The 19,243-nt window shown below is 38.7% G+C and overlaps 1 protein-coding gene across 4 annotated transcripts in view; it reads right to left on the bottom strand.

Moving 5' to 3' along the window:
- The window catches only part of tgfbr3 (transforming growth factor, beta receptor III), a 193,169-nt gene that overhangs the window by 16,879 nt on the left and 157,047 nt on the right, over positions 1–19,243 (bottom strand). For all 4 annotated transcript variants that reach the window (XM_048539072.2, XM_048539074.2, XM_048539073.2 and 1 more), the window contains exons 8-14: positions 18,657–18,846; positions 11,476–11,789; positions 9,909–10,061; positions 8,782–8,907; positions 5,180–5,359; positions 4,119–4,430; positions 1,821–1,950 (exon numbers count right to left, since the gene is read on the bottom strand). In XM_048539072.2, the coding sequence (XP_048395029.1) occupies positions 1,821–1,950; positions 4,119–4,430; positions 5,180–5,359; positions 8,782–8,907; positions 9,909–10,061; positions 11,476–11,789; positions 18,657–18,846 (1,405 nt within the window). The remainder of the gene's footprint in view (positions 1–1,820; positions 1,951–4,118; positions 4,431–5,179; positions 5,360–8,781; positions 8,908–9,908; positions 10,062–11,475; positions 11,790–18,656; positions 18,847–19,243) is intronic.

Genomic DNA, 19,243 nt, shown 5'->3' with positions numbered 1-19,243 from the left:
GGATACTGTTTAGGTTATTTGCCTACATTGCCAACAAATTTCACAAAATAATGTTGCATACCTTCAAACGTATGTTCAGAAAAATGAAGGAAGAACATCAGATCCATTAATATTCAGCCTATCTGATTTAGCTCTCAATTTGTAACAAGGAGCTGAAATATGTGCAGAATACAGGACACTATCTTTGAAACACCCATAAAAATCTGCAAAACCATTAGATTTGTGATAAAAGAGCAACTAACTTAATAATTCACAATAAAACTATGTGCTTATTGTAAACAGACATGTTTCGAGAATGTAGTCGCTTCATTGATAAATTTCCTTTCCTGTGGGATGATCTCTCTGCCCTAGAAAAACTACCCAAACTACCACTCTTGTAAAAAGTATCCCTCTTGCATCATTTACACTCCCTATCTACTGTCTGACAGAAGCATAGAATATAGCAGCAGGAGTAGGCCATTCAGACCTTTGAGCCTTCTCTGCCGTTTAATATGATCATGGTTAATCATCCAACTCAGAACTCTGTTTTCACCTTCTCTTCATATCCTTCGATCCCTTGTCTTTAATCATTGTGTCTAACTTATGTTCCATTTAAACATGTTTTGAACAAATCCTCATCTGTTCTGCGCTCACCTCTCCTGAAATTCCATTATCAAATGCTTCCATTCCAGCTTCTGCTCATTGCACAGCCAAACACTGACAAGGGAGACTCTGTGACTGTGGTCCTGGTGTATTATTCCTTCTGTATTCCTCAACCTTTCCAAAGCAGATGATATCGTAAATCATAATGTTGCCATGCATCTACTAAATTCGACTTCTCAATATCTAGATGTGGCCAGTTATTACAGCATTCACGTGCACACAGCTAACATTCAACGTACCTCAGTGCTACCTGTTTCAACCAGTGTTGTCTGACAACCCTTCTCATATCATGCCTAGGATCATAGATTCAAATCATAGAATACCTAAAATGTGGAAGCAAGCCATTAGCTGCACCGAGTTCACACTGACCCTCTGAACAGCATCTCATCCAGACCCACCCCCCTACCCTATCCCTGTTACTCTGCATTTTCCATGGCTAATCAACCTAGCCTGCAGATCCCTGGACACTATGGCAATTTAGCACAGCTAATCCATCTAACCTGCATACCTGTGGACACTATGGCAATTTAGCATGGCTAATCCACCTAATTTGCACATTTTTGGACTGTGGGAGGGAACTGGAGCATCCAGAGGACACCCATGCAGACGTGTGGAGTTATCTTGGGGCAGTGACTTGAAAGAAATTCAGGAATTTGCATATTAACCCTTTGTAACTGATTAAAGATTTAATAGCCACCTTAGGTTTGTTTAACGCTACTTCAGTTTTATGACCCTTTGATCTTTTGCTTGTAAATTCTGTGTCTGATGCTACCTCTTTCACCTGCACCTGAAGTAGGAGTGAGACTCCGAAAACTTGTTTCTTCAAATAAACCTGTTGGACTATAACCTGGTGTCGTGTGATTTTTGACAAAGCAGCTTTAAAAGGCAGATGACTAGTAGCTTGACCAAAGAAAGGTTTTGTGGTGTTTCTTAGAGGAGACAGATGTGGAAGGCTAGAAAGATTTACAGGAGGGAATTAAGAGGTTTAGCCTGTAAACAGCTGACGCTTGGACTACTAATAATTGGACAAAAGGAGCTGAGGCTACATGGGGGTCCAATGTTGGAGAAATGCAATGACTGATTACAAAATTCAACATACTTTACTGATTGCGTCAACCAATGGACAGAACTATACACTAAACATGTACTCTACTTCTGGATTACTATTATTGACTCACCTGGTGTCTTAGGCAGATTCATTTTTTCACGAATAACAGCCAGTGGTTTGGTGAAGGATTGTTTGTATCTCATCATAGCCATTATTATTTGCAAATTCACATCTATACAAGCTTCATCAGGAGGAATGCACTGCACCAGAATACAAGCAAACCAAGTGAGCTCAAGGATATACAATTTCAAACACTGTAATGTCTATACGTTAACCTGCACTGCAAAGGTCTGGTTACATTTTAACCAATGAGTAAGTATGTTATAGCTGGAACTTGTTTCGTTTGATGTTAATGACCCTTTTTTGATTTCTACACATGGAAAACAATCTATTTGAAATGTTTTCAAGTCATGAACTTAAGTTGCTTAGCAAATCTGTGGAAATTTTGCAGAGTCATAGAATGTGCAGATGAAACAGACCCTTCGATCCAACTTGTTCAACCTGGCCAGATATCCTATTTAAATCTAGTCCCATTTGCCAGCATTTGGTCCACATCCCTTTAACCCCTTCCTTATCATGTACCCATCCTCATGACATTTAAAAGTTGGAATTGTAATGGTACCAGCCTACACCACCTCCTCTGGTAGCTCATTCCATATGTGCACCACCATCTGCGTGAAAAAGTTGTCCCTTAGGTCCGTTTTATATCTTTCCCCGCTCACCTTAAACCTATGCCCTCTAGTTTTTGATTCCCTCATGGGAAAAAGACCTTCTCTATTTACCCCATCCATGCCCTCATAATTTTGTACACCGCCATAAGGTCACCCCTCAGACTCTGATGCTCCAGGGAAAATAGACCAAGCCTATTCAGCCTCTCACTATTGCTCAAACTCTCCAATCCTGGCAACATCCTTGTAAATCCGTTCAGAACCATTTCAAGTTTCACAACATCCTTCCTACAACAGGGAGACCAAAATTGCAGTATTCTAACCGTGGCCTAACCGATGACTTGTACAGCCACAACGTGACCTTCCAACTCCGAAACTCGATGCACTGACCAATAAAGGCAAGCATACCAAATGCCTTCTTCACTATCCTATCTACCTGTGATTCCACCTTCAAGGAACTGTGAACCTGCATTCCAACGTCTCTTCATTCAGTAACACTCCCATGACCTTGCCATTAGGTGTGTAAGTCCAGCCCTGATTTGCCTTTCCAAAATGCAGGACCTCACATTTATCTAAATTAAACTGAATCTGCCACTCCTTGACCCATTGGCCCATCTGATCAAGATCCCAATATACTTGGAGGTAACCTTTGCTGTCTGCTACACCTCCAGTTTTGGTGTCATCTGCAAACATACTAATCATACCTCCTATGTTCACAACCAAATCATTTGTATAAATGACAAAAAGCAGTGTACTCAGCACTGATCCTTGTGGCACGTCACTAGTCACAGGCCTCCAGTCTGAAAAGTAACCCTCCACCACCAACCTCTGTCTTCTACCTTCGAGTTAGTTCTCCCTGTATTCCGGGTGATTTAAACTCACTAATCGGTCCACCATATTGAAGCTTGTCAAATGCCTTACTGAAGTCCATATAGATCACATCCACTGCTCTACCCTCATCAATCCTCTTCATTAATTCTTCAAAAAACTCAATCAAGTTAGCGAGACATGATTTTCTATGCACAAAGCCATGTTGATTATCCCCAGTTAACAAAGTGTGTAGCTGCATGAACACAGCAGGCCAAGCAGCATTTCAGGAGCAGGCTTTTGTGCTCCTGAGATGCTGCTTGGCCTGCTGTGTTCATCCGGCTTCACACTTTATTATCTTGGATTCTCCAGCATCTGCAGTTCCCATTATCTTTGATTATCCCCAGTCTTGCCTTTCCAAGTATGCATAATACGCAGCATTCAGCAAATATTTTTTGTTATACATTTATCTTGCAAAGCAGGGATTTTATAAATCACAACATAATTTAAAACAAACCCTGTTAAAAGTCTCCTGGAACACAACTCATACTGCATAATTGCATAATTGGCAACACTTAAAAAGCTAATTGAAAAAATACAAACCATGTAAACAACAATCACACAAGTTTAAGATGTAATTGAAAACATCAAAAAAAATTATTCTGGTGGCCAAATTAATTATTTCAGCAGTGCCCACAAGAAAATCTACAGTAACTTGTTGGGATAAAGGGCATGTTATCTTCAGCTGGATAAATGCCTGAAAAAATTCTAACTTGTGTTACTGAACACGATAAGCAACTTTGATTATTCTGACACTCTGAACATCTAAATGATGTAAACAACCTTCATCTTTCTCATTGCTAGGATGTGTTATATTTACAAATGTGACAAACCTTAGGAAGATTAGGAAATCCTTGGCTTTCAGTATCTTTTTGGCTGCATAATGTTATTTCGCAATGAAGAAAAACTAAGGACATATTGTAGACTGGTTTAAACACAAAGCTGAATCTTTTTCTTTCCATCTCTGCATGAGGCACAAGGAAATCAAGCTTCTGAGGACTGTAGAACTTCACAGAATCCTCCTTTGGGCAAATATTTTCAATAATGGTGTAGTAATCTGAAGAGGAAATGGGGTCCGACGACGGAGAGATATAGCAGGTCTGGATAACAAAACTAATTTCTGGGTCAGATTTGGTTACAGACACCTAAATGCATGTGATGAGAGAAAAGCAAATTAGAATGATTTCAAGTTACAGTACAACGTCTTCAAATTGACGACAATCAGCATTATAGGAGAAGAATATTCTACAGGCAAGGTCTTTCCCATTCACGGTTGAAAAAGACTCACACTTATCCTATTTTACTCTTTTGCAGAAACATTTACTATACTTTCAACTTGGATACACTTGGGGTGAATCCTTCACTGCTTCTCATACCCATAACATTACTATTGAAGAGAATGCATAAAGTGCCTCTGCAGTGAATAACAGGGCTTAATACGTTAATTGTAACATAATCAACTATCATTAAACAACTAAATGGTCAATCACTATTCATTTTGTTGGACATGAATTTGATGGATTTTGTCGATAGTTAAAATGCATTTACGTTGCTGTGCATGAGCAGGAATGTGGATAATCTATGACTTCAGTTTTTCATTAAGAAGATAATGAAACATTTGTGAGAAAAAAAACACTAGTTTAACAAAAGCAATTACACATTGGAATGAAATTATGGTCAGTGCGATGTTTAGAAGAATCTATATGGTCAAAATCCCAAGATAATTTTGGACTTATTATTCCTACAATTTTCCCTGTCAAACCACAGAAACTTAAACCATAAATTAACCATCTGTTCACTTGAATTTATGAATCGGAGCCAAGAAAAGAACTGCAACAGTTCAGAAAAAAAGGCACAGCCTACACAATTATTCAACTCATTTGCAACTCATTACCTCAACAAATAATGGGTTATTCTCCGAAACAGTGTGCACGCCTTGTGAGGGAGTACGGAATAGATCTGTGTTGTAAAGCTCCATGTTCAAAGTTGCATTCTTGTTTTGTGTCAAAGAAGGGAAACCAGAATGGGAAGGCATCTTAGACTTCTTACTAGGCGTGAAGTATGTACAGTTAAACTGAAACAAAATAAAATTGCCTTTGAAATATCCATAAAAGTTGTCATCAACATTTAAAAATTTTCTACAAATTTCAGTATACCACAAACTGAGATAATTTAGCAAAATATAGTGAAATATGATTAAAATGTTCAATGAATGAAGCAGTCACGTTTGAAACTTCTACAGAATTCTAACTGCTGCAACTTCTTTAACATCTGTAGATGAAGAAAATTAGACACTATCATTAGTCATAGAGTGATACAATTTTTATGGAACGATAACAGATCCTTCAGACCATTTTATCTATGCTAGACATCAAATGTCTAAGTATCCCAATCCCATTTTCCAGTACTTGGTTCCTAGCCTTGTATGCTACGACATTTTAAGTGCTCATCTAAATAGTTCTTCAATGTCTTGAGGGTTCTCATCTCTATCACCATTTCAGGCAGTGAGTTTTGAATACCCATAACCTCTGGATGAAAATACTTTTCCTCAAATCCCCACAAAACCTCCTGTCCCTAACCTTAGATTTGGGTCAACTCATTATTGGCCTTTCTACTAAAGGGGAAATGTGTATTCATATTCATCCTGTCTTTGCCCCTCAGAAATATATACACCTGAATCAGATTACACCCTCCCCCAGCCTTCTCTGTTCGATAGAAAACAAATCCAGACTATCTAGTCTTTTTTCATTGCTGAATTGCTTCAGTCCAGGCAATGCCCTGGGAAATCTATCTGCACCCTTTCTAGTGCAATCATATCCTTCCTATAGTGTGATAATCAGAACTACACTTGGTACTCCATTTGTGGTCGAACTAATGTTATGTACAGTTTTACCATAACTTGCTCTTGCATTCAGTGGCTTGACTAATAAAGCCAAGTATTCCACATGCCTACTAAAGCGCCTGATTTGCCAGTCTAGCTCCCTGCATGAATTTATAGACATGCACATCGGTCCCTCTGACCATCTATCATGCCTAGAGTCTAGCGTTCAATATGTCTTGTTAGTCTTCATCAAATTTTTCAGGATTAGCTTCCATTTACCATGGTTCAGCACATCTATAATCATCCTGGAGTCTAAGGCTTTCATTCTTGCTTTTTATCACACCACCAATTTTTGTGTCACCTGCAAACCTGTCTCTCCAACTGTAGTTTAATTCTGTCCCTCAGAATTTTTCTAAATGTTTCCTTATCACAGTTGTTAGACTCACTAGACTGTAGATTCCTGGTTTATCGTTACGACCCTTGTTGAATAATGAGATCACGTTAACTTCCCCCCAGTCCTCCAGGGCCACTTCTGTTGCTAAAGAGGACTTGAAAATTAATGTTGGAGGTCCTGCAATCTTCTCTGTTCTATTCCTCAACAACCTCGGATACATGTCATCTGGGCCTGGGAGTTTGTCTACTTTCAAGCCTGCCAAAATCGCTTGTATCTCCTCCCTCTCAATGCTAACTTATTCAATCATATCATAGCTCCTATCCCTGCTTTCTGGAGCTGTATCATCCTTTACTATTGTGAATACACCTGAAAGTACTCATTTAAATCCTCAGCTACGTCTCCGGCTCCACACGCAAGTTGCCACTTTGGCCCCTAATGTATCTCACTACTCTTTCCCTGATTATTCACTTGGCCCTAATGTATCTATACTATAAAGGCACATTAATGTTGGAACAAAAACAAAGCTGATGAAAAAGCTCAGCAGGTCTGGCTCCATTGAAAGTTCATACATGCACGTCCATGTAAGTTCTGAGGAAGGTCACCGGACCCGAAACGTTAACTATGTTTTCTCCTTCACAGATGGCGCCAGACCCGCTGAACTTTTCCAGCAACTTTGTTTTTGTTCCTGATTTATAGCATCCGCAGTTCTTTTGGTTTCTCCTTAATGTTACTTGCCATGTCCACTCTTTGGTTTCCTACCTTCTTTTTTAAGCTATCCCCCGCACTTCTATACTGTGAGGGCATTCACTGCTTTGAACTTTCAGTATCAACCATAAACTTAGTTTTTATTTCTGATCCAATCCCCTATAGCCTTTGACATGCAGAGTTTTCTGAACTTCCTGGTCTCACCTTCTGCATTTATGAGAACATGTTGACTCTGCACTCTCATTACTACCCTTTTCAATGTTTCTCAGCGCTCTGATATTAATTTTCCTACAAGTAGCTGCTCCCAGACAACTTCAGCCAGATCCTAATGTTATTAAAAATTGGTCTTCACACAATTCAAAACCTTTATTTGCAGTCCATTTTTGGTCTTATCCATAATTACCTTAAATCCTATGAATTGTTATCACCATCCCCAAAAAGCTATCTCATTGCCAAGCCTACCACTTCCCAGGTTTTCTTCATTAAAATTAGACCCAGGAGGAACTAGTCAGGGAGCTCCACTGAAAGTTCACACATGCATGTCCATGTAAGATTAGGATCAGTTTCAGATATAATGAGCAGCATTTGTATTTTGGGTTGAGTTGGGTTGTCACTGGTGTCAAATTGGCTTCCTGACCCTGCACTGGGTTGGACGCAATCACTCAGCAGTGAGTTTTTCTGAAATGGTCAATTAGTGACCAGAAGGAGATCTTGCTGACTAATTACAGCTGGTAAAGAGGGTCTTGAAGCTGGTTGTCAAATGGATTGCACTCTTGGGCCGAAGCAAACTGGAACTTGTTTATGCAAGCAAGAGAAAGGGCATCTCCTCAGCGACATTAAAACTCTTATTGTGAGGAGAATGACACAGTTAGAGAGCTGACATTGCAGAGGGCACTCATGTCCTTAGGACAGCCTGTGGGTGCAGTTCTGGGCAGGACGACTGGTGCTAGGGGGCTTCAAACGCGTATTTGTCCCTGGTGCTGTCAGCCCCTCAACTGACTTCTACATCATCTTAATTAAGTCCCCCTCTCTTATGGGCTGACTGCCTTCATTCACGCTCCCATCTGAGCACTGATAGCAACAAATTAAGAAAATCCACTTGGGCAAAGTACCCATACAATTGCACCCTCTTATGAGAGGGAAATGGATAGAAAATTGAATGCACAGTTTATTTCAAGAGCATTATGCAATATCATAATAAGGTCACGATTGTAATAAAATACTCTGAAGAGACAGCTTGGAAATAATCAGTGAACAACTTATCACTGCACATCTCGCATTTGGAAACTGTCTTTCATCAATGGCAAAACAGGAAATAGATAACATACATTAGACTTTATTCATTATTTATGATAATAATGACAGCTGAAAACCAAAACTGTATTATTAAGCTGTACTAAATCAAGTGGAGTGAGCACAAATTTGGAGACCAGCTGATGAAGGGTAATATCAACTTCATTTGTAGGACAGTGAATGTGAGAAAACTATTGTCCTTGCCAAAAAATGTACATTTCCATGACCTCTAACCTGTTTGGCTTGCACAGAGAACTTCAGAATGGAAATTCAAACAGCATACCCGAACAATTTTTGGTCTGTTTGGAATTGTGTCGTCGCCATCTCCAGGGAAGCCATTGTCTCCCGATTCTTCATTATCACCATACCATCCACTTTCTTCAAAGGGGTACTCTGGTTGTATCACAAACTATTAAGAAAAATTTCAGTGATTTAGAAAAATCATTTTGTATTAGTTGATTTCCCAAGGCATTGCTCATAAAAGAATAAGCAAAATAAAATGCTTTTCCCTTCTGACTGCCAATTTCAGTCCAAAATTTGTACACTTCTGTTCTGTTCTTTAAACACCTCGCTACTACTGTCTTTTCCCCAACACTCCTCCCAAACTTCCATTGGTGGTTGCTAAGTAATTATGCCCCTGCCATCAGTAACTTGCCCCATCCATCTATTTGCCCTGTCACCACCTTAAAACCTTGATTTAAGACAATGTTTTTTGATTCCCTCATTTTCCATTATTGTCTTTTTGCTTCCCACTATTTCACCATGTGCTATGTAAACTGCTGAAATCGAACTTTTATATGCAGAATGCTCTAAAAGCTGTTGTTTTGCACGCCCTTGTTTTGTTTTCATTATACTTGGCTCCCGGTTCTCTCCTAAAAGACCTCTCAAGCTTTCTTTCATCGCTGTTACCATTTGTCTTGGATTCCTTTACAGTATGCCTGGAATTCTCTTTCTAAGCTAAGCAGGAACAACTGGAACTAAGAAAAAATTTGGTTAATGAGGTAACATAGAAGTACTTTGGTCAAGGAAAATGCACTGGTTCATCCAGGCTAATGTTCAAGTTTCTCATCGGGTTTCTGCTGTGGTTACAGGGTTAACAGCCCTAAATCCCACACTTAAGAAGAAATTAAGAAAGGGAGAAAATAATTCTGAAACTACTTTTGGTGGATAAAACTAATCATTTCAATCTCTTAGCTTATGCTATTGTATTGTAAGAAACTGACTGGTAATAATTTTTCTAACTAATAACTTCTATGTAGCATATCATGCAGCAAAGAAATATTTATATTTTCACCGAGTGTTTTTTTAAAAACATGCAATAGTCTTTCCCCAAGTACAAAAATTAGACGTTCTTATCTTCAGCCATTTGAAACAAATTTAAAATAGAAATATTACATTTAGTTTGCTTACCGAGTTCAAATAAATGGTGAAACCATCTGAAGTAGGGTATTCAGTCGTCCCACAGCTAGTGAGTGAAGACTCCAAAATGTAATGTGTAGAGTTTTCCTTTGCTTTGCATTTTGGATCCAATAGAGAAACTTGTGTTACTGCAGTCACCTCAGTCTAAAGGAAAAAGGGGGCAAAATCATTTAAAACACACAACATCCTTGCTGTGTATTAAAGTTGTCATTACTGCTCCTCCAAACAAACATGTCCAAGTTATGAATATAATCCGTTTGCTTTACATTGGTGCTCTAACAGTGTATCGAACAAGTAACAATTGAAGTTTAATTTATTATTTTCACTGTATCTCGGTACATGTGACAAGTGTTGTTTTGTGTGCTATACATACAGATTGCACCATACAAAGTGCATTAGGGTAGCAGAACAAAGTATAGAATAGTGCTGCAACTCCAGAGAAAATGCAGAGAAAGAGACCAACATTAACATTTGAGAGGTCCGTTCATAAATCTGAGAACAGCAAGAAAGAAGGAGTTCTTGAATCTGTGTACGTATATTCAAACTTCTTTATCTTTTGCCTGACGGAAGAGGACAGAAGAAAGTATACTGGGGTAACAGGGGTCTTTGATTGTGCTGGTTGCTTTCATGAGACAGCAGCAAGTATAGATGGAGTCAATGTATTGATTATTATACTATTTTTTGGGGATTAGGGAGTCACGGGCTAGGCAGCATTTATTGCCCATCCCTAATTGCCCAGAAGGCAATTAAGAGTCAATCACATTGCTGTGGGTCTGGAGTCACATATAGGCCAGATCAAGTAAGATTGACAGTTTCCTTTCCTAAAGGACATTAGCGATCCAGACGGGGTTTTTCTGACAATCGACTCACTGTCATCATTAGATTTTTAATTCCAGATATTTATTAAATTCAAATTCCACCATCTGCAGTGGCAGGATTCGAACGCAGGTCCATGGAATGTTGTCGAGGTCTCTGGATTAGGAGTCCAGTGATAAGACCATAGGCCATTAACTACCAATACGGGGTAGGCAATGTCCACTACTCGGATGTGGTGTGGTTGATGGGATGAACAGGAGAAAACTGATTCTACGACAACTGGCAGTGAATTTTAGAACATAATTCTGCTGGCCATAGATAGGACCAAGTAGTAAATGACACCGTGAACATGTTGTGCTTTAAAGGTTTCTTTGCTGAACTAACTCATTCCTTTGACACCATGAAGATGAAAATCAAAATCAATTATTTTTCTTCCAAATAAAGATACAGTAACTATTAAAATAAACATTATGGGACAGGGCAGCAACTCTTTAAAGCTGCTGGCCTAACAAACTATTAAATTGTTCTTCCAGGTCAGGCTACCTTCAAAGTAATATAACTCGTGCAAACATTAAATTTAAGCACAGCCTTGTTGCTTAGCTAGCAAGGAATGAACTCTGGTACATAACGGTAACAGGGCAGCCAAAAGTTTTGACACCTCGTATTATTAACACTGTAAATATGAATATGCAAACACTTCACACATTATCATGGCAGAAAAAGGTAATGGATTTAAACAAACCTGCAGGCTGCTCTTCTCAATTGCAGCTACCATTCTTTTGTCCTCGCACTGAACTGACGGAGCCACATTTTCAACAGTCTGAATCTCTTCTGCTTCAGATAACCCATTCCTCATTAGTTGCTCAAATGTGCTATCCTGGGGTATCAGTGGCAGCTGGTGAGATGTGTCCACCCTGTCATAATCATCTTGGTCAAAAGGAAATGGAAATTTAAAGACTTCTGGGAATTCAGGGAACATCTCATCAGGCGATTTCAATGGCTCTCTCAGAATTGAAAGTTCTGGTGGAAGAAAAGATTCTATCTCCTCTTCTTCAGCTGTGGGGGAATGGGGAGGATTCGACAAACAATACTGATTTTTCAAAAAAAAAACCAAACATTTCCAAACAGTTTTCACTTTCAACATCCAATTTACTGCAAAATTATTATAATAAATCTGAATTTTCTCATTACACTTTACAGAACCCTGCATAACAATCTGAATTAAGACTTAACTTATCTGACCTATTTTTTGAAAAGATTGTGCCAATTTTTAAAGGTCTAGTAGCATTGCTACTTCATAAATAAAGACTCTGACCAGCTTGAACATAACACTACTGTCGTATTTAATACCATAGTGTGAAACAGTAACAGTAGCATTACTGTACTTTTACAATGCATTTCATAATGCAAAAATGCAATCTGAACAATACAGGCATTCTCTAGTATTTCTGGTAGATTGGAAGGAATCTATGTGGGTCCGTGTTACATATGTAGATTGAAACTTAAAGATTCAACATTTACACTTGTTTTGAATTCCTAATACAGTCTACTTCGAAACATTCATTCATTCTCCAAATCTTTTTTGAATAACTGAGTTTTTAAAATGAGATCACAGAAAACCAACTTCCCCTTTGGTCTTGTCCCTATTCTACATTAGTCTGTTACAGTCTCTGCTCAGGATAGGAGCATAAGACGGTCCATACTCGGAATGCTTCCATGAATGATACCAAGGCTGCCCAAGGTAGCATATCACAAGCTATCTTTTCTCGTCAATGACTTGGCCTAACTAATAGAACAATCCTCTAGGAAAAGGCCAAGTCGTCAGGTCAATTATATATGGCATTCAAATAAATATTCCAGCTAAATGTCATAGGTCTAAATGTGGCAAAGCAACCGCAATTGGATTTACATATAGTAACTCCACTACTTTACAGAATGGCATATATTGCACTCATGAAAGCATTTACTAGTACCTGCATTGAGGAAATATAAAATTGTAACTTTTAGGCTTTCATCTTGTCCTTCAGGCATTGCAGAGACAAACATATTGCTTCAAGTTTATTATTACAGGGACTTGTGCCGAGTTTCAAATGAATAACAAGTCTTTGTCAGTTGTAGTTTCTAATTTGTCTGCAGTGGACGTGTGCATGCAATGCACTTTCAGTTGTAACACGAATGAAACTGGGTGACACTAAATTGTTTCTTGAACAGAGAACCATCGGTTGGGGAAAAAAGTGCTCTACTCCTCAGGATCCAAAGTCAAATAATTCTCAATAAGCATTTTCCATGGAACAATTTTTTTGTGCAAGATGTGGTATGCTGAGAAAATCATTCAATATGTTTTTGTTTTAAAAGGTGAAGAGATTCTTCAAGTTTACAAATCATAATTCCCTTGGGTTAACTTGCCTTATTGGTCTCTTAGTGATCAATGACTGCTAAAAAGTGATATATTACAATAAATATGGTGCTACTTAGATTTTCCAGGACATACTTTTGCCAATGATTTTTCAAAAGAAATCCACAGCCACTACAATTTAGAAGCTCGAAGGTAACACATTCAACAGAACACCATCAAATCCAAATCACACACCATTCTGACTTTGATCCAACCTGCCGTTTCTCCATCATTGTCGAGTCAAAAGCAGGCTGTCCCTATGTTGAGTGCTGTGTAAGCAACTTCATTAGATGTGCTGTCATGCTTCAAAATGTGCCCTACTATCACCTTCCCAGAACAACTGAACATTGTCAATAAGTAAATGTCATCTATGTCAGTTTCCCAAGGATTAAGAAAACCGCTACAACGTTCAAGGGCAGTGCTATATCTTTTAATAATAAATTATGTTTGTTTCCATAGCCATTATACTCATTCCTGATTCCAATCTGAGTTAAATAGCTTACGGAAGAGTTTGATACTTAGGCACTTGTCAGTAATTCCTCACTTTAGAGTTTCAAAGAAAGCATTTCAACTCTATTGTGAGTCACTCTTCACATTGGAAGGATACACAAAAGGTAAAAGAGAAAGTAATAATGTATTATGACAGAGAGAAACAAGTGTCAGAAGTAAAATGGTGGCAGGAAGAACACAGTTGACCAGCGTGGTGACAACATTACTGGGAGTGCACATTTGGCAGATCAATCACTGTGGCAGCTTATGTATTGCACCACTTCATCATCATACCACCATTATATGACAACCAGCTGAAGATGAGGAAGAAGGGAGGAGACATCTAACACAGCCCTTTTCTGGCTAGATTGTCTGTGAATGGCTCATCCAACTGTGATATCAGTCAAAGCAACCCTTATTCCACGTTCACCAAGTCCCACAATTACTTTCCTCTAGATTACAGACCAGGGTGGCAAGGTGGCTCAGTGGTTAGCACAGCTGCCTCACAGCATCATGGACCCAGGTTCAATTCCACCTTTGGGTGACTGCATGGGGTTTGCACATTCTCCCTTTGTCTGTTTGGGTTTCCTCTGGATGCTCCGGTGTTCTCCCACAATCCTAGGATGTGCAGGTTAGGTGGATTGGCAATGCTAAATTGCCCAGAGTGTCGAAGGATGTGCAGGCTAGGTGGGTGAGCCATGGGAAATGTGGGATGGGGGGGATGGGAGGGGGGGGGGGGGAGAGGGGAGAAGAATGCTCTTTGGCAGGTTGGTGTGGAGTCAATTGGCCAAATAATCTGTTTCTACACAAGAAGGATTCTATAATCTTTATCCTGCTGTATCCTTTGACAACGGTCTTCACCAACGGAAATGATATGACAAAATTTATTTCCAGTCAAATTATGTGTATGCAGCTGAGAGGTGAGCTCCAAGGAATGGATGCAGAGGTCGTTAGTTATACAAATGAATTGTACAAGCGGATCCTATATAATACGGAACAGGGTAAAATATTAAGAAAATGGGGAAGAATGTCAGCATTATGTGATAACTGAAAAACAATGATTTCAGAAATGAAAAACTAAATATCTCCAGCATTGAAAGTACAATCAGCTTCAAAGACTCCAAGGACCTGATAGAAGTTTATAAAATAATGAATGGCATAGATAGAGTTAATGTTTGTTGTCTTTTCCCTAGGATAGGGGATTTCAAAACTCTGGGGAATATTTTTAAGGAGAGAGGAGAGAGATTTACAAAAAAAATTAGGGGCGATTTTAATTTAAAACGCTGAGGGTAGTTTGCAGGTGGAATGAACTTCCTGATGAAGTGGTGGATATGGGTACAATTACAACATTTAAAAGATATTTGGATAGGTATATGAATAGGAAAAGTTTGGAGGGACATGACAGGGGCTGGTTTAGTTCGGAATTATGTTTAAATTAATTATGTTTAATTATGTTTTATATTTAGTTAGGCATGGACTGGTCAGACCGAAGAGTCTGTTTCTGTGCTGTATATCTCTGTGACATATATTGTACACATTAAGTATACAGTGAAGTTACACCTCTAAATACCTAACAGTATGTTTGAAGCCCAGCCTCAAGAGTGTCACCATAATGTATCAGTTTGAATGCTTCACAACATAGACCAATCAATGTGAGTTCAGTAAAACCAAGACTGATTTATGCCAATATCAGTGTTAAACAACTGATTCATGTGAATACATTTCTACAGAGAACTGAACTGACAGAATTCATCAACTTACAAACACAAGCATCAGGATGATATCTTTAAACTAATTCCATGTAGAATCCACACAGCAAGAAAGCAAACAGGCTTTTACACAGATTTTTCTGCTGCAAGTAAATTCATTTTTCTAGAAGTGTGTGCAATTCATTCAAAAATAATAATTTTTGAACAACACAAACATCATGCTTTTCTCCTTATAATTATGATATAGGCCTTTTAAGAAGCCTGTCTCTAGTTATATCCAGTAACAGAGACAATCGGGGAAATGCGATGACTTATTTGAAAGTATAATAATACAAAAAGCTTTAGTCTGTTTAGTTAATTTGGTTCCATAGTGATAATTTGCTCATAATTGTTGGACGAATTGTGTATTTCAACAAGTTGACCTATGATTTTATTTTATATGATTCTGAATAGAAGCAACAAAATTTCCAACATTTTCAAAAGGTCAGTCACACTCTGGCCAACTTTTGCCTGAACACATTAGTGCTTCTCGCCAAATAAAATGTTGATTTCCGGTTGAGATGCACAGTTTTTTTTCAACTTTGCTACGGTTTGCAGCAACTTGTCTTTTTTTGTTTGTGAAGGTCTTGCACCTGTCAGTCCACCACTTGTTCTGCAGACATTTGGATGGCTGATTCCCCAACAGAGCAGCTGCAATGCATCTCCTGTCTCCATTAAGAATTTCTGAATCACTTCCAGCACTTCAGTTTCAAAAGGACTACAAATTTTATGTACTTCAACTTTCAAACAAGAATTTACAACTGTCTAACTGGGTAATGCCAAACTACCAAACCCAGCTGAGAAATGATCAGAAAAAATTTGTGTACAAGAATGGTATCATTCCACTAAGGGATAAAATTGCATGCCCATTGCAGCTGTAGTCTCCTTCTTCATATTCCCCTCAACCACAGCTCACAGAATTGACAATCCAACTTCACTCAGAAGCAACGGGCAGCATCCCACCAGCTGGCCAGAATCCCAATGGCTGCTTCACAGCAATTTAAAGCTGAAAGCAGTGCTAATTGCTTTAAAACAAGTGGTAAGAGTTAGTCGCCCATTTAAGAGACTCTGTTGGTGCAGGGCGTGAAGGTCTGATGAAGAGTGCCCCTGTCATCAAACTCAATACGAGAGAGGGCAAAATGAATGAAGCAGGGCTTTGGAACACAACCAGGCTTTAGCTGGCAAGTGGTAGGTAGCATGCGAATCACAATATTAGGTAATGAAAAACAAAACACAAACATCTATCACCCTTAATAGCACACTTACCACCAACTAATCTTCCACGTCAACTTTAAGAGGTCTGGTAACTTTGGAAGGAACAGCCACAGAACACTGTGGCTGCTTAAGCAATGCAGAGGTTAGGTACTCAGGAACAAATGATCTCTGATCACTTTAATGCCTCACCGCTATCTTCAAAATTTATAACAAGTGTGACAGAATACTAACTTCAACGGGCACAGCCAAACTACATTTAATAGTTCAACAGCATCCCAAGACAGAAATGTACCTATTTGTTGCCTCTGCAGTGAATTAACAACAACAGGAATCAAATGAGAGCTGCTGGTTTTATCTTGGTCATCCTGTTAAGAACGTGGATCACACACTTTTCAATTATATTCACAGAGACAAAGTGTACATTACTTGTTGTAGGAACAGGACTTGTGATTTGAATGCTGTGCACTGAGTCAATTGTTTATAAGTAAAATCAAGCAGATTTCACAATCCCATCAATGTAACTTGAACTATTTCAGGTTTATTTTGAATATTCGGGAATGACAATAGCCTGGATTTTTGCAACAATGGACAGCCTCTGTCATTACTAAAACAACAGAGGAAACCAAAATCCAGGTCTCTCTTTCAAACATAATTCCCACCATTTTCATGGGGTTGGGATACATTTCAAGGGGGCAGTTGCCCATTTAAAAATAAAACTATCTTCATTCATATCTTGTTTTGGTAACATAGGTGTGTGCAGATTAGATCTGTTAGAAGTTGGAAAAAACTTTGTGAATCTTTCTGTGAGGTGGGATACTCTTTTGGAGAAGTAAAGTAATCCTCTGGATACAGTCCCTGGATATCTTTACTTTCAAGAAAGTTAAAGATTGCTAAAAGTAGATGAGTGTGTAAACGAACGCATAAACTCAGTCGAAGGGTCAAAAACCAAAAGTTTCAAAAGCAACTGTGAAAAGTGACTGCCAATACACGTAACACCTGCCATTTAAATATTTAAAAACTACTATCCCTCAAAGTTAAAAAATAGCTTGCTTTTCCATTCTGTTGGTATAAAACTCAGGATCGTTATTACTGGATTAGTGCTGCATGATTGATTTCACAACCTTCCATTATCAGAGGCTGACTGCCATTTCAGTTTGATCGACAACTCCTAGTGGTTATAGCCTCTCTGAAGTGCGAATATGAATTCCAATTCTTGGTTTTGTAAGGGATTAAGTGGTTAAATAATATTTCTTTCCTTATGAAGGATTATATAATTGAAGAAATGAAAACATATGGGTTGGAAATGAACATGTTAAAATATTAAATCATTGAAAAACAAAGTGAATTTGTCAATAAATGTTAATTTCATCCCAACACAGGAACTGAAACCAGGTGCATTTCATGGTAATGGAAAGGGCAAAAGGTGAAGGAAAACTGGCATGAAGGCACTAGCTGAGCACAGACTGACAATAGAAGTATGAGGGAGTTACGGACATTGGCTAGAGGGATTAGGTTTGGAGAGGGACGATATAGGCATATATGGTGGATTGAGGGGGTATAGGTTGGTATAACGGCTATAGGCCAAGGAGATGAGCAGGGGAAAACAGGTTACAATGAAGGCTATGAAAGATCATGGCAGATCAACGGAGGATGTGAGCTGGCATGGATGGGCACTGGGTGTTTGTGGAGGAGCAACTAGGGCTCTTTTATGTTTTTACACTAAAAGATTCGACACAGTGCAGGAGCACAGAGGCAATCCTCCCGCCCAGCCTGCCTCTGCACCCTGCAGCTTCCACACTGATTTTTTGATCAACCAGCTCAAGTCCCAGAGAATCTGGCCATCATGGAACAAATATCAAAACAAATGGAGCCTTTTCTCATGGGCTGCAGGTGCAGAGCCAGGGAATACCCTGATCCTGCTCTGAAAATAGGAGCAAAAATTCAAGCCACTGCTACAAGTAACTCATTCCGATTGGTTCAAATCAATGTTTGTATATAGCAGACATCTATCTTTTATTGGCATGGTTCTAGATGCACAGAATATAATTCATGGTACGTGCACTCATGGATACTTACAAGCTTCGTGAAGCCTCAAGTGAACTCTGTTAGCAACCGAAGCTTTAGTATATGAAGTGACTGGACTGTAACCGTGTTCTTGAGCCCAGCGCAGAAGATCAATCTGAGTGGATGTCAGATCAGATGACGTCTTTTTCACCACAGTCATAGATGCTTCTCGATTAAAGTTGATACTATCACTATCAGAAACCTGGTTTCAATAGAAACAAGTGTGAGTCTAAAACTAAACAAATTAATTAAGGGTAATTATTTCACTTTTCCTGACTTATGCCTTGTGGATGATGAACAGGCTTTGGGAGTAAGTAGAGGAGTTGTTCGCTGTTCAGTTCGAGCAAATGCTTTAAACCACAATGTGTTAATTGAATATTAATCAGAGAAATTCCATTTTATCTATAGATTTAGTTCTGTTAATATTATTTTACAGATTAATAGTCTGCCACCATAACAAATAGATTACATCTCATCACTTTTAGTTTAAACTTGTGTATGGCTAATTGTTAGAAACATAATAAAATCACAACAACCAAAGCAAAAATTTGGAGCCACTTCATTACAGCCCCAAACAGAGTTTATTCCCAAATAGTCAA

Source organism: Stegostoma tigrinum, chromosome 8 (genome assembly GCF_030684315.1).
Source record: "Stegostoma tigrinum isolate sSteTig4 chromosome 8, sSteTig4.hap1, whole genome shotgun sequence".
Lineage (NCBI taxonomy): Eukaryota > Metazoa > Chordata > Chondrichthyes > Orectolobiformes > Stegostomatidae > Stegostoma > Stegostoma tigrinum.
This window is presented reverse-complemented; position numbering and strand designations above follow the sequence as displayed.